The 25,665-nt window shown below is 53.7% G+C and overlaps 1 protein-coding gene across 26 annotated transcripts in view; it reads left to right on the forward strand.

Annotated features, from left to right (window-relative positions):
• Window positions 1-1,994, forward strand: part of TLN2 (talin 2) — a 480,480-nt gene extending 478,486 nt beyond the window's left edge. For all 26 annotated transcript variants that reach the window (XM_070054308.1, XM_070054305.1, XM_070054330.1 and 23 more), the window contains 2 exons: window positions 67-192; window positions 806-1,994. In XM_070054308.1, coding sequence (XP_069910409.1) covers window positions 67-192; window positions 806-934 — 255 coding nt within the window. In that variant the 3' untranslated portion in view covers window positions 935-1,994. The remainder of the gene's footprint in view (window positions 1-66; window positions 193-805) is intronic.
• The last annotated feature ends 23,671 nt before the right edge of the window (window positions 1,995-25,665 follow it).

Here is a 25,665-nt window from a genome sequence, read left to right on the forward strand (position 1 = left end):
GTCTGTTCCCGCCAGACCCAGATAGCTGTCTCTAATGCCATAATCTGTGCTTCCTTCCCTCTCCAGGCGGCAGGAAATGCGGTGAAAAGAGCCTCAGACAATCTTGTTCGTGCAGCCCAAAAGGCAGCATTTGGCAAAGCAGATGATGACGATGTCGTAGTGAAAACAAAGTTTGTGGGGGGCATCGCGCAGGTTTGTGGTTCAATCTGGAGGAGCGATGCATGTTACCATAGAGACACAGATGCAGAGCCTTAAATAAGGGGGTGTTGGGAGGGGGGATTTCTGCCTTGTGCACCAGTCGGTGTGAGCAGTGCACAGGCAGCATGGTGGGCCCTTCACATCTGAGGCCCAGACTCCAGTGCCCCATGGCTCTGCCATCCCTGACACAGAGCCAGGTTCCTGAGGGTGCCGAGGGCCCCTGTGTCTCAGGGCCATCTGGGTGCAGGGCACTAGCTCTAACTACAGGGATAATGGAGCCAGGTCCTCTTCCATCAGCTGGGTGACTCCAGGGAGGTGGACCCATCTCTCTGCTGTCTACAAGAATGAGCCTTTAAATAGGGCATCCTTAGTGGGTTGCCAAGAAGCTGATGGGACAGCCCATGTGATGTATTGCCCCGAGCCTGTTAACTGCTGTTAACTCAGTGGCTGGAGGTCGGCCCTATTGTCTTGGATCAGCTGGGTCAGTGGTCTCCAACTGCAGTCCATGGCGCACAGGCGAGTCGAGAGCTGAGGGCTCTGTAGGGATGTGGGAGGAGGGGTTTGCCGGAAAAGGTTGGCTGCAGCTGCCTTGTTGTTTTCCTTCTAGATCATCGCTGCCCAGGAGGAGATGCTCAAGAAAGAGCGGGAACTGGAAGAAGCAAGGAAAAAGCTGGCCCAGATCCGCCAGCAGCAGTATAAATTCCTACCCACGGAGCTAAGGGAGGATGAAGGCTAAGGCCAGGCCGAGGCGGTGAGCCCCGGGGGAAAGCCCTGCAAGAACTGGAAGGACTGTGTTCCCGAGTGCCGGGCACCTCCCTGGAAACTGCCTGCCTCCCCCGGGGCCCGCCCAGAGCCCCCCTTCTCTGTCCTGTCGGCACCGGCTGCATGATCGTGATGTCACACGGTACAGTGTCCTACCCACAGCCCCTCCACCACCACCCCTCGTGCCTCGTGTATCTCAGGAGAGAGGGGCGCACCTTTTGTGAACTGTTACCAAAAAAAAAAAAAAAAGAGAGAGAGAAGTCAGTATTATATCGTTCTCAGACACTTTGGCGTTTGTTGGTCCTTCTCTGGCCTGCTCCTGGACCTCCTCGTGAAATCTTACCAGGAAAAGCGTAATGTCTCGGGGGAAACCCGCGATGTCATAGACGTCCTTCTCCCTCTCAGGAGAAGATGCAAGGTGGAGTTGGACACAGTTAATAAAAGCCAGGAACGAACCCATGTGGACTCCAGGAATGTGACTCGGGGCCTTCCCCCATAGCTCGAGCAGCGGCTCACGCCGGGGTAAAGCATTCCCACCCCTGTGTGCACGCTTCCCGCCTCCGTGTGCAAGCTCCGTGTACAGTCTGCACCCACCTTGTCTTCTGTGGCCGGGAAAAGTCAAACGATTGTTTCATTTCCTCCGTCATCCAGAGTGCAGGGTGGTGGGAGGTGGTCAGGGCCTGGGACACAGGGGCTGTAATAAAGCACGTGGGCTCCTTATCTGCAGTGGTATTTCAGTTCTTCAGGTCCATCCACGCAGACCCATATCCCCAAGTGTCAGTGGACTGCCTACTCCAAAGCATTCGGGATGGGATTCAGCTGGAATAAAGATTCCCCAGAGACTCCGCGTCTCTGCTCTCCAAATGGCCAGAATTCAGGGTTGGAAAGCATCTCGTTAAAAATCCCTCACCTGTCCCCCCATCCCAAGATTGTATTTTTCTCCACTCTATCTGAATGTTCTTGAAATTTAGCTGTGTTCTGAAATCAATGTGAAATTTGTGCAAAAATATTTTTGTTTATCATCACATAAGACATATGGTGTTTTCAGAGTTTATTTTCTGGGTGCCACACTTGCAGAATTTCACATTTCCCCCCTCTTTCCTGTTCTGAGCCTTCTGGGGAGGACTTCGTGAGTTTTTTTTTATTAAGACTTTGAACTTAACTTTAATCTGAGCCTTGACCCAGGACAATACATGAAGGGGGAATGGCTTGTGAGACAGATTCTCAGGCCAGGTGGCGAGTGTCTTTGAAGGGATACAGCAAGGGCACAGGGGCTGGTGGAGGTGATGGCTTCTGAGAGCAGCCTCCTTGGCCTCTCTGGAGCGGTGTGGTCTCCCGCCTCACTGGCCACCCACCGTGCAGTGTCCCAAGTCTGCCTGGAGAAAAGTCGGCGCTCCAGTCTTCATCAGATGTCACACTTCAGCCTCGCCCAGCAACACTGCCGTGGCACACTCGAGCCTGTGTCCTCCCAGGAAGAGCTCCAGGTGCTTTCGGACACTTCCAAGGGTCAGACCCAAAGGCTCAGGGTCAACATGGGCAGGTGGCCTCGGGATGGGGTGGGGGGCCCTCACGGTCCACCTCACCTGCACTTCTGTGCTCTAGGTTGTGCCCAAACCAGCTGCCCCTCTTTGATCCTCCCTGTCCCTTGTCCTATCCCAGCATCCAATTAAAAACCTCTGCTGTTGGTGCCAGAAGGATCTGCAGAAAGAAACCAAACCAAAGGCCCATTCTTTGCAACAGTAAGAAGCAGGTGTGGAACAAAGCTGGTTTCTGCGGGCCCTACGCCAATGGCCTCCTGCCCGGGGGTTCTGCTGCCAGGAGCTGCTTGGCTCCCGGTCGTCACCTGTCATCCGGCTTCCTCCTCTGTCCTTCCCTGGGCCACGCTGCATCCGCGCTTGGGATTGGCCTCGGGGCCTGCTGGCTCTCTTCTTGATTCGTATGTGGCGGAGGGGCTGCCTGTTCTCTGGGTGTTATCTCATGGGTGCTATAGCAGGAACCCCAGATGACCTCGAGGCACTGGGGGGCTTCTAGCTCCTCTTTAGAGGGAAACAATGCTAGTAGTGCATTTTGGGGTCTGAGCTTAGATTGCAGAAGGCCTAACAAGAGGGTGGTTTTAGGGTAAAAAACGGCCCCAGGCCTGGAGCATGGAAATGAGACAGGGACAGGTGCGTGGGCATGCACCCCCTTCTGACCCCCATGAGGGAGACGAACATTAGGTGTTTTTTTAAAAATTATTTATTTATATAAAGTGAACAAATTTCATGTATTTGATATATACAGATTTAGGAGTATAGTATACTTCCCTTCTACCCTCCCTCCCTCTTATCCTTTCTTATTAATTTTTGCAATGACAAATTTTCAGTTTGTTTTATAATCATAAGCTTAACCCTCCACTAAGTAAAGAATTCTACAAGCAGTAAGAAGAAAGCACTGTTCCTCACCAGGGATGGAAACAGTTAGATTTGGGTCTTTGTGCTGGACCTCAGAGCTGCCTGTGATTTAGGGGTTTGGATTTTGCATGCTCTGCCTTTGAGAAATCTTCGAATAAGGATGCTAAAGACGTGTTAGGTTACACGGAGAGCCCTCGTCCAAGCTCCGCTGGTGTGCGGCTGCAGGGCTCCTGGCAGTCAGGGCGGGCAGGTGCCTCTAGTCCCGGTCAGCCGCCCCATGGGTCTTCGGAGGCAGCTGCAGCCGGTGGCCTGCCTTGGCCACCCTACGCTCTATCCCAGCACACTGGGCTTCTGAGAGTTCTTCCTGCTTCCTTTCTGGGCCACTGAAGCCTCTTTCTAACACCGATACATCTCATCAAAGTTCACCCCCCCAAAAAAAGAGTCAACCCCACTTCCCAGGCCAGAACCTCATCCAAGAGCCATGAAGATGGTGAGCCAGCCACAGCCTCTGCTCGCTGGGGGCTCGCAGGCCCCTCACGGGGGAGCCACAGTCTCCTTACTAGCTGGTTACCCCGAAGTGCAGGTTCTAGGCTGTGGCACAGGCGTCTCAGGTTGCAGCCTTGAGCTCCCAGCTGCAACTGTAGGCCTGTTCTGCTCCGAGATTCCTGGAGGGGTGAACCCCATCTGTGGCTTCTCAGGACCCAAGGACTCTGGAAAAAGTGTCCCCCTCAGGCTCAGAGGCAGCCACGCCCAGAGCTTAGAAAACAAGATGTTGGCAACCGTGCTAGTGGCCCCCCATCCCACCTGGCCACAGGGCCATCGGAGGTGGACGTGGAGTCTTCCCCCGAGTTCCACACCGAAAGCGTCCGGAGGCCACTGCCCTGTCCTCCCGAGGGTGTGCTTGCCGGGCCACCGTGTGGCTGTGTCACCGAGCTTCTGACTGAGAAAGCAAATGCTGCAAAGAAAAGCTTCTGCTTTGCTATGGAAGAGGATCCAGCCATCCTCCAAGCCGGGTCCCAGCCCTCCGAGAAGCCTTGAGGTGGCGCTCCATCAGCACCTCTCGCGAGCCCCAGCATCTGGAGGAAGCCAGGAAAGCGGCGCTCCGCTCCATGTCGTGCCGTCTCAGCGCCTAATTTATCTGGTCATGTTAAATTATTTTTTTTTAATTCACCAGAAATAAACTTGTAAAGGAATAAACTGTGTGAAGGTCTCATAGGAATGGACAGGGAAGGTGGTGGAGGAGGGAGGGAGGGGAATGTGTCTCTCTCCCGGCAGAGAAATTCCACCAGCTTCCTGGTGACACGTGTGTGTGAGCGCAGGTGTGGGCGCATGACACAGCGTGCAGTGCGTTCCCCGCAGGACAAAGACGTTGGCTCCGCTCCGCGAAGAGGCAAGCTTCCTGAACCGGCCGCTGGGGGGCGTTGTCCGCCGTGTCCCCTCCTCTGGAGGACTGCGCATGCGCCGCACAGAAATGTGGGGCAGGGTCCTAGGCAAACCCCGGCTGCTTCCCTCTGACAGCCCGGGGCTGGGCGTGGTAGGGGTGGGGACGGCCTCCCCACGGACCCTTGGTTTTGGGGGAGAAGCCGGCCAGAACAGCGTGAGGCGTTTCTCACCTGCCGGAGGAGGGTGTCGAACCCACCCCCCAGCAGCCCAGGAAGGGTCACTGGTGTGTCCCACTGATAGAGGATTTTTTTCCCCTCAAAATAGTGGTTGAGGGTTTCTAAATCAGCTAACTAGTAATTGTTTTTATCAAATATCTGTTTTTCAAATTTTACTCACCTGAGAGGCGGAGACAGAGCAATATCTCAGGGCAACACGGCCCTGAGCCGAAGTCCTCGACTTAATGGTGAAAGTGGGGTTGGGCCTGACCTTCACCAAAATGGAGGCCGGAAGCGCCGACGGGCACTGGGTCTCACCAGAGCTGAGTCTGCTGGGCGGCCGCTGGGCGCTGCTGGACACGCATGGCGCTCAGCCCCGGGCAGCTGCGGGGAACGTGTCACGACCCCTTTGCCGAGGGTCAGGCCGGGAGCAGCGCCGTAGGGATTCAGGCCGTCTGTGCCCATGGCCAGGATAGGCCGGCCACCTAACAGGAACTGACCTAAACTGCCTACCTAAACTGACCTACACTGCCCCAACCCCTGCTGTGTGCAGGACCTGGGCACCCAGCCTGCCTGGACTCGGAGGTCACAGGCCAGGGCGGGCAAACCCTTGACCCAAGGCCACGGAGGAGAAGGCGGAGCCCTGAAGTAGGGAATGGCTTCCGGGAAGAGGAGGTCTGGCCTGACCGCAGTGCACCGTGTCCAGGGCAGGGATGGGGAGGGAGGCGGGGCCTGCGCTTAGGGAGAGGCGATGGCCTGGGAGGAGAAGGAGCGGTTCCGGGGGCGGGGCGTGTGTCCGGCAGAGGAGGGCGGCCAGGAGCGCGCACACGGCGAGGGGCCTCGCGTTGGGACCGGGAGCTTCAGTGACTCGCTCATCAGGGAGGCCGAGGAGGCTGTGTTTTGGCAGAACTCGCCAGGAAGTGTGGGGATGGTCCCACAGAGGGCAGCCCCTCGGGAGTGAGCAAAGTTCAGAGCAAGGGAGGAAGGCGTGAGCCAAGCCAGGAGCGCCCGGTGGGACGTGGTGCGGCCGAGGGAGCCGAGACAGCTGCGGGTGTTTCATCTCTCCATGGCTGGCCCTCGGGCCACACGTGGCTTTATCACCTACTTAACCCTCACCGCGACTCTACAGCGTTGTGCATGGGTGCTCTTACTACACTCGTTGTGCAGACAACTAGGCCGAAACAGAGAGGTTAGGTCACTTATCCAAGGCCACACAGCCACCAGAGCTGGGATTGTCCGGCTGCTGTGTTAAGCTCCTTCAGCAAAGCTGAGGCTCAACCTGCAATTGGTCTCCAACAGCCGTGATGTGAGCAGTAGTCCTCAGACCACTCTGTCTGGGCCTGGCCGGCCGGCAGAGGGCAAAGAAGGACCTGGGAGCAGAGGGTAAGCGTGGCTGTGACGCCCTACAGGTCTGCTGGGCCAGCAGGGACAGAGGGGTGGGGGCTGCAGGACAGGAGGCCGAGTCCGCGTGCATGCTGGTGGAAGAAGCGGCCGTCCTGAGGTCGGTGGCAGCCCCGGCTTCAGCCTACAGGTCTCTGTTCTCCCTCCTGGCGTCTCCTGAATCCTGGCTTGGGGTCTTTTTCTTTCCTATCCCAGCCAAGCCTGAGTTGAAAACACCAGCACTGAAAGCTAACGACTAAGCCAAGGTCGTGGCCCGTACCGGAGCTCCAGTTCTTGTCCCAGTTCCTCCACTTCTGACCCTCTTCCTGCCAATGCCCCCGGGAGGCAGCAGGTGATGGTTCAAGTGCTCGGACCCCTGCCTCCCACGTGGCAGACCCAAACTGAGTTCCCAGCTCCTGGCTTCAGCCTGACGCAGCCCCAGCTGTTGTGGACATTTGGGGAGTGGACTGACAGATGGACATCCGTCTCTCACTCTTGCTCGCTCTCACACTCTGCCTTTCGAAGAGAAGAAACTATAAGCATTTTTTTAATGATGAGCACTGAGTATGATCTGGAGAAATTCAGCCAGGTTGTTTTTATTTGGGTCGCCTGCACGCCAAAGAGGACGTAAGTGCGGGGGCTCTGCCGCCTGAGCTGTGCAACCTGGGAGGAGGCCCCAGCCCCAGCCCGTGCATGGCCAGGGGGCCCTGGGGGTGGCACCTGGGAGGCCTTATTCAGAGTTCGCTGCCTCCTGTCTCGGGGAGACACTGTGCCATCTTGGGAAAGAGAGGCTTCATTCTCAGAACAGAAGGTCGGGGCAGAGCTTCAGGGCTCAGGAGCAGGGGCCGCGTTCTGTTCTCTTGCGGTCTGGGTCCTGGGGTAGCCGGGAGTGAGAAGGGGCCTGGTGGGAAGCCCCCCGTCCTGCGCCGAGCGGGTGTTCAGGCCACAGTGGGGACAGGTGCAGGGGGTCCAGGAGAGGAGGCAGCGGCAGGCAGGTGGTGCACTGTTGACTCCCTGCCCTCTGGAGGTGGAAAGGGAATAAAGACATTGCCCTGGAGGTCACTGCTGGGGTGGGGGTGGGGGATGAGGACCATGCAGGCAGCCCGCTGGGGCTGCGCCTGGGAGGACCCACAGCCTCAGGGAGGGGCAGGCACTTGGTGGGCTGGAGGAACCCCGCAGTGGCTGGGAAGCAGTGAGCCTGGGGCTGCTGGCCAGGAGTAGTAGGGACGTTGGGGGCCTGTGCGTGCGGGCGAGGGAGGGCAGAGAGGAGCATGGAAGGAGGGACCAGTGGGGACAGAGGCGGCCTGGCAGGGCCGGGCCTCGGTGGAGCCAGGGCTTCATCCAAGGCAGAGGAAGTGACAGGAAGCGGGGTAGAGGGGGACATGACAACCCTTCCAGGCTGGCTGCCTTCTGCCCGGTGGCCACGCGGCTCACCGCAGCCATCTGGCGTGGTGTTTTGTTTCGCTGTGCTGCAAGCAACGTGACCACGTGTTCTCCGGTCTGAACCTGTCTGCTGGTCCCGTGCATCCTGACAGTCGGCCAGTGGAGGGCCCGGCCTGGGCTGCTGGCAAGAAAGCCCTTTGCTCCCGTGGTCGCTGGCCTCGTGGTTCTGCATCCCGGGTGGCTTTGGCCACAAGGGGCAGCATGGTTCCATGGGACATGAACAGACAGGCTTCTTCCCATGTTCCTTGAAGGAAAGCAAATGAATTTAGGATGATGGTGTTAAATTAGTTCACAATTGGCATTTTTAAGATATTGTATGCATTGGACAGCTCCAAAGCAGCATGGGGTATGCGGTGTTGCCCCATTTTTTCAAAGCTTTATTTATGTGAAAGGCAGAGTGACACAAAGAGGGAAAGACAGAGAGAGGGAGAGCTCTTCCATCGACTGGCTCACTCCTCAAATGGCTGCACAGCCAAGACTGCGCCAGGCCAAAGCCAGGAACCTGGAACTCCATCCAGGTCTCCCACATGGGTGCAAGGGGCCGAGCACTTGAGCCTTCTTCTGTTGCTTTCCCAGGCGCTTTAGCAGGGAGCTGAACTTGGAAGTGGAGCAGCCGGGACTCAAACCCAAGCACTCTGCATGGGCTACCAGCGGCGCAGGAGGCTGCTTAACTCCCTGAGCCACGATGCCGGCCCCTGCCCCAATTTTTTGGCCTTAGGGAACTCACCTTTAAATTTCGTGCGGGCGCCATTGATGGAGGGGCAGATGTCCTAAGGATCGCAATGTGGGAACCGTGCTCTCACACCCTCCCGGCATGCCGGGCTGTTTCCCCTGCCGCTTGGCCCAGGGAGCCTGCCCTGGCTGGGACTGCTGGGGAATAGTTCATCTGTGCAGCCCCCTCATCCGGGTCGCAGGTGGGGACCACATCTTGTCACTTGTAGCCTCCACGAGACCTAAAACCCAGCTCTGGACACAGATGTTTCATAAAAATGGTCCGGGAGATAAACTTGAGTTCACGGCCTTGGTAATGGGTTTTGGTGACCTGTTTGAGGTTCACTTGTTTGGGTCTCTGATTTGAATTTGAACAGACCAAAAAAAAAATTAAGTTGCCAAATACTTTTGGCTTCCTGCCCACCCTGCCCTACACATCCCACAGCTTCCTCTCACCGCTGTCCGGCAGAATCCAGAAGGTAGACTCCAGCTTGCAGGGGCTGCTATTTTATAAATTCTGAAATTTTGAAAGGAATCCTTCGATGGACTGAGCTGATCCGTGCTGCCAGGATCCCGGGATCCCGTGGAATATGGGGACCACCTGGAGGGTGCGGGGAGGCGGGGGGGGGGGGGGCAGGTTTCTCCACCACAGCCCCAGCTTTGGTCTGTAGTACTGCGGCCTCTGAAGGGCACATTTACCCGATTCTGCTGTGAAGCCAAAAGAGCACCCAAGGGCTTTACTGGGCTTCGGGAGCTGTGGCTCTGAGCAAACCCTTTGGTCTGCAAGTCCGTTGGGGGTGCGTGGTAGACCCTGGGCTGCATCCTCAGTGCCTCCTCCCTCCCCGGGATTGGATCTCAAGTCCCGGATGGGCCTGCCTGGTTCAAGGGTAACTCCAGGGGGCTGCTGGTGACTCCAGGTACTGGCCACGGAGATGCGAGGCAGTGTCCACTGCAGACATGTCCCCTCGTGTCCCGTGGTGCATCAGAGTCACCCTCTGACCACAGAGCCATCTTCAGCAGGAAGCTGAGTGAAGACGGCCTCAGTGTCTGTGTCCTGGTGTCCTTGGCCGTCACTCTCCTGACCTTCTCAGTCCCTCACCAAGTACACACATCCACGCCTTGTGCAATCCAGGCTGTGTGCGGCTTGCTGGGGAAGATCCCTCTCTGACCCCACGCACTGGTCCCGTGGGAAAAGACCGGCCTTTGACCCCTTATTAGAAACTCCGAGAATTTCATTTCCCCTCTCCTTGACACCTGCCTAAAAGCAATCTTGAAAATGAAGCCAAACAAAGCTTGGTTTCTTCCATTTTCTGGAGTTCACACAAGTGCTCTGGAGGGCACCTGTGAGCCCAACACAGTAGGGTCTTCGGTAAACATTTAGAGGACTCTAACCCTGCCGGGCCCCTCAGGAGAGCGATGTTGCTGACACCTGGAACCCAGCATGTGGCTTCATCAGTGGGTGTGAGAAACAGTAACAGATCGGAGTCCTGTTTCCAGACCCTGGGCTGAGACCCCTGTGGCAGCCCCCCAGCCTCCCCCCATGCCTGCTTTCTAAGATGCCTGCCCTGGGAAGCCAGGGATGTCTGTGGCCAATCACCTACTGAGCCAGCCACGCGAGGAATGTCTGGTATTTCGGGTATGTGGTGTGGTGTGTGGGTTTGTTTTTTCTGTTCCTCATCACTGGGGACGGGAGAGCCATAACTGTTTGGTCTGGAGGCATTAGCTCGGAGGGGCCCTGGGGAGGAGGACAGTCCTGAGCACTGGCGGCTCCCGCCGCGGGCCTGGCGAACTGTGCTCAGGCTCCGACTCCTCCTGTTGGCCCCGCAGTGAGGTTGAATTGGAGGCAGAAGCAGCAGCAGAGGGCAGGCGCTCGCTTGGGGAGGAGGCGGAGTCATTTGCCAAAGGAACAAAACCTGGGCTGCAGCTCGAGCTCTGGCTGGGTGATCTTGGCACATTTCTTCATTTCTCAGGGCCTTCGCACATGTAAACAGACCATTGCCACGACCCTGAGTCCTGGTGACAGACGTCCCTATGTGTGACAGCTGACAATTCTACTACTAGGCACTTTATAAGTCACGGTTTTCATCACAAGTAACATTTGGTAAGTGCTTATAGTATACCGGTCACACTACCAAGCACTTTGTTTTTAATATTGACCCTGCAAGGTGCTTACTGAGCCCATTGTGCAAATGAGGACAATAAAGGTAAATACTCCCCAGGTTCATGCAGCTAAACGCAAGATCTCATCACAGATACAAGATGCGAGCCTAGGCAGACCAACTCAGAATTTGTATTCCCAACCACTGTGCTCTATTAGTGTATGTTATTTCATTTTTGTGTAACTAACAAAGGTCTTATCTCCATTGTGTGGAGGAGGAAAGTAGGACTAAGGCAGATGCCGGTCAGCCCAGATCATACAGCTGATCCTGGTGGGGCCAGGAGCTGCACTGGCTGTGTCGTCCCACACTTTCTACCACCTTGGGCCTGACACCAAAGAGCGAAGCTGTCCAGCTCCAGGTGGCCACGGCAGCCTGCTGGCTTTGCCCTTGGCCGTCACCCTTTGTAGGCATGATGAGTGTGTCAAGCTCAATTTTCAAGAAGGAAAAAAGTATTTTCATGCAAATGTGCTGTGAGTGTGTCAGATATATTTAACTCTTTAATGAGGGAACCAGCAGAATGGCAAGGTTCGTTAAAAAAAATACAGAATGCTGGGTCGGGTGCTGGTGCAGTGGGGATACCACCACTCGGGATGCCCAGGAGTCAGGTCCCAGCTCCGCATCTGATCCAGCTTCCCGCTAATGCACACCCTGGGAGGCAGCAGGGGATGGCTCAAGTGGTGGGGTTCCTGCCATCCACTGGGGAGACCCAGATGGAGTTCCAGGCTCCTGGCTTCAACATGGACCACCCCCGGCTGTTGTAGGTATCTGGGGAGTGAACCAGTGGATGGCAAGTTTCTCTGTCTCTCTCTGTCTCTCTCTCTTTCATCTCTTTCCCTTTCTTTTTCTTTCTGCCTTTCAAATATGTTGTTTAAAAATAGAATGGAATTATCGCTGAAAACAAGAATCTGGAGTAAGATTGTTAAATTACCCTAGAAGGCAACACCACTCACTGGATTGCAGTCTGTCCTTCGGGAGACACTCACGACGTTGCTGGGGACAACAATCGTTGGCATCACTGTTGGTGCTACAGTCTGGATGTCGAAGGGCCTCCAGAGGTCCACGTGTTACACACTTGGTCCTTAGGGTGCTGGTGGGACTTTGGGATGCGGGCCTAGTGGGAGGGCCTTAGGTCACTGGGGGCATGCCCTTGGAAGGTAGTTCCTGGGAGTGAGTCTTTTTTGAAATATTCATTTAAAAGTCAGAGTTACAGAGAAAGATGGAAAGAGAGAGATTGATCTTCCATCTGCAAATTCACTCCACAGAAGGCCCCAGTGGCCATGGCTTGGCCAGGCAGAAGCCAGAGCCAGGAGTTTCTTCTTGATCTCCCACGTGGATGCAGGAACCAAGCACTTGGGCCATCCTCCACTGCTTTCCCAGGCGTGTTAGCAGGGAGCTGGATTGGAAGTGGAACAGCCAGGACTCTAACCGGCACTCATAAGGGATGCCAGCGTTTCAGGTGGTTTAACCTGCCGCTCCTCAACACCGGCCCCTGGGAGCCAGTTGTTCTAAAAGCCCAGGGTTTTCCCTTCACAGGCTCTGTGCTTCCTAGCTTGCAAATGATCCCTGTCTGCACACACTCTGCCATGCGTCCTCTGTGGGGTCTTCCCCAGAGCCTGCATCATGCCGTTGGGACTTTCAGTCTCCAAAACTGTGGACTACACAGACCTGTCTGTCCTTCCTAAGTAGCCGGTCTCAGGTGTCTGGTTATAGTAACAAAAAGCTGACCAATACAATAGGTCTCCCACACTTGGTATCTACTGAGAGTAAAGCGGTGTGATAACCAATAGAAAATAGAGGGTCAAAACACAGGAGTATATTCCCAGAGAGCCAGATAAGCCCCCAAAGGATCTGTTAGGTCACACTCCACATAGTAGTCATTCTGCCTACCTCCAGGTTTTAAGGTAGAACAGTGACCCCTGTCACACAGGGGAGACATTCCAAGACCCCCAATGGATGCCTGTGACCGTGGATGGCACCGTTTCCGTATATGCCATATTTTTTTCTTATATTCTACTTACATATTGTACCTGTGATAAATTTCCACTTGTAAATTAGGCACCATAGGAGATTAGCAATGCTAGCTAACGATAAAATAGAGCAAAGCTAAGAATATACTGTAATAAAACGTATGTGAATGTAGTGTCTCTCTCTCAAAATATCTTAGCTTTCCACTTCAGGGCAGCACCTGCTGGCTTCTCTCTGTCCTGTCTGAGTTGCCAGGATCGTTGCTCTTGCACTTCGGAGTCTTTGTTAGGTGAATTAAGGTGACCTGGACGTAAGAGCTGGAGACTGGGGCAGGCAGTCTGATGTTTGAGACTGCCCCTGGTGACTCATGAGTGGGTAGCGTGTAGAGTCCGGCCCCACGGGGCAAGGGGCCGACTCATGGCTTCATTGGGTTGGAGTGGGAGCTAAAAGATCTCACCATGAGATTTAAAATGTAGAAAGTGTTGATTTCTGGGATGCTTCACTTGCTACCTCCAGACCACAGCTGGCCTCAGAAAACTTGAGCCACGGGCAGAAAACTGCAGATAAGGCTGGGGGGGGGGGTGTGGGGGGGGGATATTGTGTTTTTTCTAAGCACAGGCCATCGAGCCTGTAACCACCTAAGGCTGCTATAGCCTAAAGAGGAGCGTGACAGGTGACCCCACCATGATCCACTCTCAGCTAGAGTTTTAGCATATTTAGGAAGTATTACTTTGGAGCCACTGTGTTGTTGAAGCTGGTAAAGCCACCGCCTGCAATGCTTGCATCCCATATGGGTGCTGGTTCGAGCCCAGGCTGCTCTACTTCTGATCCAGCTCCCTGTTAATGGCCTAGGAAAGCAGCAGCAGATGGCCCAACTGCTTGGTCCCTGCCACCAATGTGGAAGACCCAGATGGAGCTCCTGGCTTCAGCCTGGCCCAGAACTGGCTGTTGTAGCCGTCTGGGGAATGAGCCACCATATGAAAAATCTCTCTCAAAATAAATATTTTTTTAAAAAAATTAAGTATTACTTGAATGGACCTGACGATACCCTGTCTTCAACCTCACAGAATTCTCAGCAGGGTCATCTAAGAGCCTGTGACAGGCCTGGGTCAGTCATTCTGGTCGCTGGTTTAAGGAGGACTGGCAGCTGGCCTCGGGCCCTGCATGTTCAAAGAGCCTTTGATGGAAAACTCTTAACGTGGCAGGTGAAGAATGACAAGGCCCTCCACCCTCTGTGATGCTCCCACAGACACGCAGCTGCAGGCCACACCAGGCCAGCAGGGGGTGCAAACGCCTCTGTAGCCGGCAGGCAGGGCAGGGACTCAGAACTGCTCTGAGGGCTGTTTAAGATTTTTAAAAAATTTATTTGAAAGACAGAGTAACAGAGAGAGAGAGAGAGAGAAAGAGAGAGATGTATATATATGCCAGCATCCCATATCAGAGCACGGGTTCAAGTCCCGGCTACTCTGCTTCTGATCCAGCTCCTTGCTAATGCACCTGAGAAAGCAGCAGATGATGGCCCAAGGGCTTAGGCCCCTGCTACCCACGTGGAGACCCGGATGGAGTTCTGGGCTCCTGGCATCAGCCGGGCCCAGCCCCTTCCATGGCAACCATTTGGAGGAGTGAACCAGCAAATGGAAGATCTCTCTCTCTCTCTCTCTCTCTCTCTCTGCCTCTCAAATAAATAAGTAAATCCTTAAAAAAAAAAAAAAAAAAAAACAATAAGGAGCAGCCTGGAGTTAAGCAGGGTGCTGTGGATCGCTGGCGCAGCCCTCACTGGCTCCTCTGTGAGCAGTGGAGAGCGCTCACAGTTTTGGAACCAAGAGAGTGGACTTTGAATCCTGCTCCCTTCACTTTGCAGCTGAGCGAACGTGGGCACACAGCCACCGGGTCCGCATCAGTCAATGCTCGCACCAAACAGCCACTGCCCCTCTGCGACCTTGCCCAGCGCAAACGCAGTGTTTACGAGGCTGCAATAAAATGAAACCACCCTGGCCTGGGAGAGGAATGTGGCGGCAGGCATGTCAGCTGTCGCTTGAACCCTGACATGGCTCGGGCTCCCTGGGCAGGGATCCATGGAAGGGTACGTCCCTTCTGGGAACGTGGCCTGAAGTCAGGCGGGCTGTGTGACAGCATCCCAGGGATTCAGGTGTTGTCAGGGGCAGGTCCTGAGCACCTGTGCTCTCACAGAGCCTCCTGCAGGAGTCTGACCTTCGGCCCCAGGTGAGAGCCCCACCGCGGGGCGGCCAGGTGAGGACTGTCATCCGCGCAGACCACGCAGCGCCTGCCTGGTGGCCTCATTCCCGCTCACACCCAGCCGAGCCTCTTCCCCTCTACTCTTAGGTGAAATCATGATCAAGGCCACCGCGTGAGAGGTGACTTCCTGTCGGCAGCAATCCCAAGGTTCTTCTGAGAGCACAGGCTGGTAGCAGTGGTGGCAGGCAGACTCTCATCACAGGCCAGACACTGAGGTCCAGCGACATCAGCTTGCTGTCTGGCCGCCGCAGGTGCATAACCCCGGGTGCATAACCACGGGTGAATATCTACAGGTGCATACCGGATGAGATAAAGAGCACCCAGCAGGTGTCTAGGGAGAATGACATCGTGTAGTGTCAGTGTCACTCCTGTTTATGGCACTTTCATTGTGGCCATAAGATCAGAACAATGGAGCACTTATGCTGAGAATTTCTGTGTGTGGCTTCTGGTTAGTTGTTGCTCTTTTGGTTTGTTTTTGTTTGTTTGTTTCTTTTTTTTTAACATTTTTTGAGCTGGTTCTTTTTTTTTTTTTCTTTCTTTCTTTCTTTCTTTTTTTTCTTTTTTGACAGGCAGAGTGGACAGTGAGAGAGAGAGACAGAAAGAAAGGTCTTCCTTTGCCGTTGGTTCGCCCTCCAATGGCCGCTGCGGCCGGCGCACCACGCTGATCCAATGGCAGGAGCCAGATACTTCTCCTGGTCTCCCATGGGGTGCAGGGCTCAAGCACTTGGGCCATCCTCCACTGCACTCCCTGGCCACAGCAGAGAGCTGGCCTGGAAGAGGGGCAACCGGGACAGAATCCGGTGCTCCGACCGGGACTAGAACCCGGTGTGCCGGTGCCGCAAGGCGGAGGATTAGCCTAGTGAGCTGTGGCGCCAGCTGTTTGTTTCTTTTTAAAGATTTATTTATTTGAAAGGCAGAGTTACAGAAAGAAGGGTGGGAGAGAGAGAGAGAGAGAGAGGGAACCATCTGCTGGTTCGCTCCCCAGATGACTGGGTCAAGTCAAAACCAGGAGCCTGGAGCTTCTTCTGGGTCTCCCACGTGGGTGCAGGGGCTCAAGCACTTGGGCCATCTTCCGCTCCTTTCCCAGGCCATTAGCAAGGAGCTGGATGGGAAGTGGAGCAGCCGGGACTCGAACCAGGGCTGCAATGTGGAAAGCCGGTGTGTGTCACAAAAAGCCGAGGCTTAACTGGCTGCACCACAATGCTGGCCTCATTGTTTTTTAATTTCAAAGGCCCAAGGTGACATCTTAGGGTGACATCTGACTTAAGATTTAAACTCCCTCCTCTCCCGTGGAGTAGTTCTGAGCTGGAGCTGCTGAAGTTGTCACTTTTTCTTTGCTTTACCCAATAAATATGTTCCCGAGAAGACGGAATAAATACGATCATTGCACGATGTGACATGATGGAGAGGGCGTCGCTGTTTGCTTCTGGTTTTTTGTTCATTTAGGCTTGTTGTTGTCAACAGGAGACTCCTTCTGCAAAGGGAATCATTTGCCTTTATTTATTTGGTTTGCAAATTTAGATTTGGGCGTCCTGCAGCGTTGTGATTTTGGCTACTGCTTCAGTGTTGTTTCTCTAGCAACAGCTTCCGAAGTCCCCACAGATGGGGTTCACACTGTCTGAGAGCTGGGACTCCGGAGCTCCCGGCGGGGAAGCAGCCAGTGTTTCCTGGGCACGGCCCTGCCACTCCCTGCCAGAGCAGGCGCCACACACGGTGTCATTTATTCCTTGCACAGACTCTACGGCACGGGTTACATTATCCTCATTTTATAGGTAAACTGAGGCACGCACCCTTGAAGATGCTAAGGGGAGACATGGCCTTCCAACCCAGCTTTGTCTCACTCCAGGCAAGTGTCCCTTCCCGATCGGGGGCTCTTGTCACTGACAGGCTTCTACTGGCTCTCCTACACTCCCCCTCTCACACCCGAAAATGCCTTATGTGAACTCCACATCCATTCATATGTTGGGAAAGGGGGTCGGGTTGGACCCCCAGAGACCACCAGTGGGGCCAGCCTCTCATTGAGCTGCTGGAAGCCTGGCCCAGCCTGTGTCTGTCTGTGCACACCCAAGTCCAGGGTGGCCTGCACAAGGGGGTGGTCTAGAGGTCCACATGCCCTGCTGAGCCCTGGCACTGCCCTCTGCCAACTGCGCCCCGGTCTCCTCGCCTGTCTAGCACACCTGCTGCTGCGGCCTGCACAGCAAGGTGGCCGGGAGGGGCAGGGGCTCCCACACTCGTCCTCGCCACCCCCCCTTACATAACCCTGTAAGTCCAGAAGGATGGTTTTTGGTAAAGATTCTTTTTATTTATTTGAAAAGCAGAGTTAGAGACAAGGAGAGACAGAGAGAGGGAGAGCTCGTCCATCCCTGGCCCACTCTCCAAATGACTACAATGGCAAGAGTTGAGCCAGGCTGAGGTCAGGAGTCTGGAACTGCATCTAGGAGGTCTCCGATGTGGGTGCAGGGGCCCAAGCACTTGGAACATTTTCTGCTGCTTTCCCAGGCACATTAGCAGGGAGCTAGATCCACAGCGGAGCAGCCTGGACTCCAACCGGCAACTCATACAGGGTATTGGTGTTGTGGGCAGCAGCTTTACTGACTAAGCTATACTACCAACCCCCAGAAAGACTTTTTTTTTAGATGGCAGTGTCTCTGCCAGGCTCCTACCCAAGCACACGGTCGCAGGGGCTCCAGATGCCAGAGAGGCAGTGGGGAAGCTGAGGTGGTGCAGGTTGTTGTAGGACAGCTCGGGAGTGCACATGGGGTCCCTGCTGTGTCTGGGGCCTTGCTGGCTCTGAGGCTGCTTCCCCCCATTCCCATATCCTCCCAGCCCATCCTAGCAAGGGCCCAGCCACCCTCTCACCCCATCACCGGCTGCTCTTGGGCCCCTGAGGAGGGGAAAGGGGCAGGGGAAGCCACCAGACCTCTGGCTGAGATGGGGCACTGGCAGCCCTCACCTCCAAGGGCTGCCCGGGAGATGAAAAGAAGTTGACTACGGGAAGAATTTACCCGTGGATCGGTGATTCCCAAGGGTTAGCAGCAGCCTAGGCGGCCTGTTGGGCTTGCTCACCCAGAGGAACAGGGTCCCGCCCCAGGGCTCTGACTGGGGAGTTGGGCAGGCCGGGTTTTAGGTTTCAGGGCAGGGGCCGGCCAGGCACCTCACTTTGAGAATCACTGCCTCCAAGGACAGGTCTTGTGCTCCTCCCTGGTCTCCCTGCCAGGGGCCGGCAGTGGGGAGCGGTTCCCCAGGTGGCTGCAGGCCAGCGTCCCAGCTACAAATTGCCTAGAATCCTGTCCCCTGCCCCCAGCCAGGTCCTCTCACTGAATAAGGACCCCCGGGGCTGGCGCTGTGGCGCAGCCGGTTAAAGCCCCAGCCTGCAGCACCAGCTGCTCCACTTCCGACCCAGCTCTCTGCTATGGCCTGATAACAGTGGAGGATGGCCCAGCTCCTTGGGCCCCTGAACCCTCATAGGAGACCCGGAAAATCTCCTGGGTCCTGGCTTCGGATCAGCTGAGCTCTGGCTGTTGTGGTCATTTGGGGAGTGAACCAACAGATTGGAAGACCTCTCTCTACCTCTCTACCTCTCTACCTCTCTACCTTTCCCTGTAACATTGTCTTTCAAATGAATAAAATAAATAAATAAAAATAAAAACATAAAAAAAGAAGGATCCCTGGCGGGTGTGCAAAATGGTGGTTCACCCTAACAAAACCTAACCCCTGAGAGATGCACTGAAGAGCTTTGGAAAAACAGGAGATGGGCCCCTGACCCCCTGAAGCGGCAGGTGCTGGGGTCCCTGTTAATAAGCACCCAGGTGGCTCTGCAGCAGGTGGGCTGTGGAGAAGCCGCTCTCTCCTCCCCCAGGCTGGTCCTGGAGGCTCTGTGCAGCCCGCCCCATCTGACCTCAGCCAGTGCACCAGGCCGGGTATAAATCAGCAGCTAAATGGCTAAATTGGACGGACGATTAACTTTAAAACCTGAAGAGGAAACTCGTATTAGAATTCTATTGCTGGCTCACTTGGTTAACCCTCCACCTGTGGTGCCAGCATCCCATATGGGCGCCGGGTTCCTCCTCTGCCAGGCCAGCTCTCTGCTGTGGCCCGGGAAGGCAGTGGAGGATGGCCCAAGTGCTTGGGCCCTGCACCCGCGTGGGAAACCAGGAGAAGCACCTGGCTCCTGGCTTCAGATCGGCGCAGCGCTGGCTGTAGCAGCCATTTGGGGGGTGAACCAGCGGACGGAAGACCATTCTCTCTCTCTCTCTCTCTCTCTCTCTCACTGTCTCACTCTATCTTTCAAATAAAAAAAAAAAAAAAGAATTCTATTGCTGACTTTTTTACATCCAGATTCCAGTTTCAGAGCAGACCCGTTTTACATAGTCTCAGCCATTCGACGATTTCGGAGTTGGCTTTTTCCAGTGCTCCTGTTGCGGCCACTGTCCGGTCCTGTGTACGTTACTGGAGTCTCCGTCTCCCATTTCTCCACTCCTAGAGCAGTCCTGTCAACTGCAGTTCAGGAACGGGCTGTTGACTGAATGATGATTCCGCATGTTATTTTTTAAATTCTTGCTTAGTTTAATTTTTATTTGAAAAGTAGAAAGACAGATGGAGAGAGATCCTCCACTGCTGGTTCTGTACCAGCAGGCCAAAAAGCTGAGAGCCTGGACCTCAATCCAGGTTTCTCATGTGGGTGGCAGGGATCCTAGTGCTTGAGCCATCGTCTGCTGCCTCCCAGAGTGTGCATCGGCAGGGAGCTGGATGGGAGTTAGAGGGGCTGGGACTGAAATCAGGCGCTCGTGGATGGGATATGTGCACCCCAGGCAGCAACATCAGCTGTGCCAAATGCCCCCCCACCCCGTGCCTGTTGTAAATGGTTCCCGAACCAGCTCAGAAAATCACAAAAGACAGCGGAGGAATCAGAAACGGTGCAGGTCAGTTTATGGAAAGAGACGACCTTTGAAACTGCACAGGCGACTTTGTAACGACTTCCATGTTCATAACCCTGTCCTTGCTGAGCTGTGTGCGATCCATGCCTCCCAGCCACAGATGATGAGAAAATGATTTATATGTGGTGCGTGTAGTTGTCCATTATTGAGCATAAAAAAAAGGATAATGAGAGTAGCTGTTGGCCTAATGGTCCCACATCAAAGTGCCCAGGTTCAGGTTCTAGCTTTGGCTTCCCACCCAGTTTCCTGCCAGAGCAGCCCGTGGGAGGCAGTGGTAATGGCTAAGTAACAGTCCCCGTCACTCACATGGGAGACCTGGATTGAGTTCCTGGCTTCTGGCTTTGACCAGCCCAGTACCTGTTGTTAGAAGAAGTAAACCAGGCCAGCGCCGCGGCTCACTAGGCTAATCCTCCACCTTGCGGCACTGGCACACTGGGTTCTAGTCCCGGTTGGGGCGCCGGATTCTGTCCCGGTTGCCCCTCTTCCAGGCCAGCTCTCTGCTGTGGCCAGGGAGTGCAGTGGAGGATGGCCCAAGTGCTTGGGCCCTGCACCCCATGGGAGACCAGGAGAAGCACCTGGTTCCTGCCATCGGATCAGCGCGGTGCACCGGCCGCAGCACGCCGGTCGCGGCGGCCATTGGAGGGTGAACCAACGGCAAAGGAAGACCTTTCTCTCTGTCTCTCTCTCTCACTGTCCACTCTGCCTGTCAAAAAAATAAATAAATAAAAAATAAAGAAGAAGAAGTAAACCAGCAGAGGGAAGCTTTGTTTTTGTCTCTCCCTGTCTTTCTGCTTCTCAAAAGAGAGAAAGAGAGAGAAAGGTAAAATGTTTTATTCCAACATTTTATCAATTTGGAAATGCCCAACAGAGTTTTAGCCCAAAACTGAAAAGCCAAATGTTAATAGTCAGCAAAAACCAGATATCATGATCATAGAGAAACTTCTGGGATTCGGGAGCAAACTTGAAATATAATTGTTAAGTTTACGTTATTTCTGTAAGTTTAGTATGAAAATCTTTATTCTAATTATGAACATTTTAAACTTTCGCGTGATGCTATAAAAAATACTATCAGTGGCTAGGTTGTTCCCAGCTATCTGCTGCATATTTAAATTACCAAGTGGATGTTCTTATTCAGCGGCACATTTCACAGCACCATTCTCGATACAAGGCAATAGGATTTAGGAAAGTTTTTTTTTTCAGTAACATATTTTTATGATTTGAGACTATAGTGGGCAAGATAATGGCCCCCGAAGATGTTCACTGCCTAATAATCAAAACCTGTGAGTATATTACCAAACATGGCAAGGGGATTTTCAAGATGTGATTAAATGAAGATCTTGAGAGAGATTTTCCTGCAGTATCTGGCTAAGCTAATGCAGTCACAGAACTTGTATAGGGGAAAGAGAGGCACGGAGCCAGAGAAGGAGAGGGTGGGCAGAGACTTGAAGATCCTCCTGTAGGGTCCTGGCACTGTGGCGCGGCGACTTCAGCTGCCACTGATACACTGACGTCCCAAATCCAGTGCCTTTCGAGTCCTGGCTACTCTGCTTGCAGTCTGGCCACCCACACTGGATACCAGGAGGGAGTCCCTGGACTCCCGGCTTCCACCTAGCCCAGGCCTTGCTGCTGCAGAGGGGAATGAACCAGAGGATTGGGGACCTCTTTCTCTCTCTCTCTCTCTCTCTCTCTCTCTCCCTCTCTCCCTCTCTCCCTCTCTCCCTCTCTCCCTCTCTCCCTCTCTCCCTCTCCCTCTCTCTCTGCCTATGAAATAAAGAAATGATTCTTTAAAAAACAAAAACGAAGATACTGCTGTTGGCTTTGACTGTGGAGGAAGGAGCTGCAAGCCCAGGAAGGCAGAGCAGCCTGTAGATGGTGGAAAAGGCAAGGGAATGGACTTTCCTCCTGTGTCCCCAGGAGGAGTGAAATCCTGCTGACACCCAGGACCCAGTAAACCCCACTGTGAACTCTGATCTCCAGAGCTGTCTAATGATAAATCGTGTTGTGTTAAACCCCACGTTTGTGGTTGATTTGTTATAGCACCTACAAGAATTTCCTTAAATAACTTGGGGAAATCTTTGAAAAATGCTCTATCCTCAATTTAGAACAGTGGTTCATGTCCGTTATAACCATCTTGTCAACTCAAAACTTTACTCTCCAGAATTCAAAACCATAGGGAGTGATCTGCTCAATGCATTTTTATAAAATCAGTTGTGTGGAGTAGGATGATTAATAAGATGAAAAGATATATATCTTTAAAAGATTTATTTATTTGAAAGAGTTATAGAGAGAGGGGAAGAGAATTAGCGAGAGAGAGGGAGAGAGATCTTCATTCCACTGGTTCATTCCCAAATGACCACAACAGCCAGGGCTGAGCCAGACCAAGGCCAGGAAGCCAGAGCTTCACCTGCGTCTCCCATGTGGGTGTCAGGAGCCCAAGTACTGGGCCATCAGAAGTGGAACAGCCAGGACTTGGACTTGTGCTCACATGGGTGCCGGCATTGCAGGCCGCAGCCTCACGCCCTGTGCCACAGCGCCGGTCCCATGACGGAAAGAGATTTGGAGCAGCTCCTTTTTCTCTAACATGTCTTTGTTTTGTATTTTAAAATATTCTCCATTGTTTCTGGATTGAAGATAATTTATTATGCAAAAAAAATCACTAAAATTACAATTCTTAATGTTTAAATCAAGTAGCAGTGAATGAATCAATACCATAAGGAATTGAATTATCGTGTTAACTATTCTCTTTTTAAAAATATTTATTTATTTGAAGGAGAGAGAGAGAGAGAGGGAGGGAGAGAGAGCGAGAGATCATCCCTCTGCTGGTTCACTCCCCAAATGGCCCCAACATCCTGGGCTGGGCCAGGCTGAAGCCAGGGTCTGGAACTCCACCCGGGTTTCCCACGTGGGTGGCAGGGGCTTAAGCACTTGGGCCATCTGCTGCTGTTTCCCGGGCACATTAGCAGGGAGCTGGGTTAGAAGCAGAGCACCTGGGACTCAAATCGATGCTCATATGGGATGCTGGTGTCATAGCTGGTGGCTTAATCCACTGCACCACGACGCTGGGCCCAGTATTCTCTATTATTAAGCTTACTATTGGTACATATGTATAAATATGAGTATTTTTATTATTTATTTGTTTGGCAGAAAGAGAAGACAGAGACAGAAAGCTCTCATCTGCTTGTTTACATGAATTTCGATTTTTTTTCCCACCTTGTGAAATTTTGAGATTGGCAGCAAAACTGATATTCTGCATTTAATTAATCCTTCCACGATGTGAAGATTTTCCACATAGAACATTTTCTTGATATATTCTTGCCCTAAAAAATTAAATACTTAAAATTACAGTTCTGCATGTTTAAAATATTAATGAATGAAACAATTCCACAAAGATGAGAACTGCCATGTTAACTCATCTCTATTGTTAAGCTTAATGTTGTTAAAATGTTGTAAACATGGGTGTTTTTATTTTATTACTTATTCATGTGCGAGACAGAGAAAGACACACACAGAGAGCTCCCATCTGCTGATTCACTCCCCAGATGCCCTCTGCGGCCAGGGCTGGGCTGGGAAAAGCTGAAAGCCAAGAACTCAGTCCAAACCTCCTACTCAGTCCAAACCTCCTACACGGGTGGCAGGAACTCCATTACTTGAGCCGTCACCTGCTGCCTCCCGGGCTTGGAGTCTGGAGCCGGAGCTGGCTATTGAACCCAGGTGCTGTGACATGGTGTGCAAGCATCCTAACCTCCCAGCTAAGCACCTACCCCAGTGTATTTCCAGTCAAAAGCGTATTATTCTTTCTGAACTTACCTGGATAATGCACTCTCTCCTAATATTTGTATTAGTTCTTTCCCTAATGTTTTTAAGTATTTGAGCTTTGCACAGTGTGTATTAATTTTTGCATTTTACTCTTGCAGTTTTTTTTTTTTCAAGGAGCTGCTTTCCTCCAAATTACACATCCAGAATGCTTCTCGGCATTGGAGAGGAAATATTAGCAATGCATCTGAAGGACGCGCTTTGCTCTCACTCCCAGCCACGGTCCACTGATAGGCTGGGCTGTGCAGTCGTATGATGAGAGATACGGCTTGTTGATTCCCTCACCTAAGCTGTCACCCAGCGCGCAGGGCCGAGGGGCCTGGGAGGTCCCATGGGAGGCACTCATGTGTCTTTGGGATGAGGTCTCAGAGTCAGGGCAGGCAGAGGCACGAGCAGCCACTCCTGTGCAGTTCGGGGCATCTCACCCGAAGCCGAGACCCTGTAGAGCCACTTCCCTGGGATGGCTGGGCTGTCAGATCTGCAGGTGGCCTTGGGGACTTTCCTTCTCCCTGCTCTTCCAAAGGTCACTCATGTCCTCCTTTCCCGGCCTTAAACCTCTCTCACACCTAAATACCCACAGTGGCTTCTCTTTTTCTTACCAAAACCTGACGGATACAGTCACAAGCTCATTGAGCACAGTCAGGTTCAGGAGTGACACAGTGACTTGCAGTAGACCTTTGAGCCAAAGACAAAGTGGATCTTGGCCAACACTCAAGGCCAAAGCCACACTCCTCTGCATCCCATTACTGTCCAGCCAGGAGCAAGCACACCGGCCTTAGCCTGACTTTAGCCTTTGGTGAGGCTGCCCAGGCTTCATAAAGAGCCCAGCCTATCTGCTTGTCCCTGGGATGAAATCAACACAGTGAGGGGGCGCCACAGCTGACCCCACAGGCACTGCGTAACAGCCCTGTGTAAGGAGAGAAAAAGTGCCATGCCTGGGCCGTGAGAATGGGTGCTTAGAATCCTCCAACCCGTGAAGGTGCAGCCATGGGGGCTGGGAAGAAATGCACAATGAAGTGGCTTCCTGTGTGGTGTGACGGTGGATGGCACTGACTCCAGGGACGGAGACACAGGGGAGGGGACAGCGAGAGCGTGGTGGCCATGGACCCTCCACTAGAGCTCGCCGGCTATGAACCCAGCGCTGTGCTAGGCCAGTGGCTCCCAGGATACCTCCTCTTCTTAAAAATGATCGATGGTCCCGCGGTACACCTGCTGACCCTCACCATTCGGTAAATGAAACTGAGAAAAACTTAAAAGCAGAATACGCAGCACTGATTTCAACAGCTGTCAGGGCCAGGAGCCTTTGGAAACCTGTGTCTGTGGGACAACATGAGAATGAAAAGGGCCAGTAACACCTTGGTATTTTCAAGAAAAGAGTTTTGACCCTGCAGCTACCCTGAGAGTTCTGGGGCCTCCTGGGGCCCACCGTGAGAGCCCCGGTGCCGGAATGTCAGAGCACTGTCTGGCTCATTGGATTCTCCTAGTAACTTGCAATGCATGGACCACAATTTCCATTTTACGGGGGAAGGGACCGAGGACCAGGAAGGTCTGGGCAGTGGACCTGGGCGACGGCAGGCCAGATTCAGCCCTGTTCGCCCTGACTCCAGAGCCTGATTAGGACAGAGGCGTGGCCAACAGGAGGGCCAGGCCCATGGACAGAGAACTTGGAGAGTCTTGGGGCTACAGCGAGGGACCCCAGCGTGGGAAGAAGGGACCCTCCCATCAGGGAACTGACTGGCCAGGAGCAGCACCTGGAGTGTCCAGGCTTAACCCACTCGGTGAGCACACAACGGCACAAACCCCAGGTGCTGTGGTCTCAGGGAGGAAGACGGCCCCTGGCGGCGTGGGCGCCTCCCTATTGGGTCGGCCTCTGCCATCTGCTGACAGGATGACCCACAGCCAGAAACCATGGCAACTCCTCCCCAGCCCTGGGCTCAGCCTGGAACCTCGGGTCAGCTGAGGGTGGGAGACGAGGCGGCACGGAAACAGCTCTGCTCTGGCTCCCGTACTGGGGTGGAGGGTGAGCCTGGAGTGGCCATTGTAGGGGACGGTG

Source organism: Oryctolagus cuniculus, chromosome 12 (genome assembly GCF_964237555.1).
Source record: "Oryctolagus cuniculus chromosome 12, mOryCun1.1, whole genome shotgun sequence".
NCBI lineage: Eukaryota > Metazoa > Chordata > Mammalia > Lagomorpha > Leporidae > Oryctolagus > Oryctolagus cuniculus.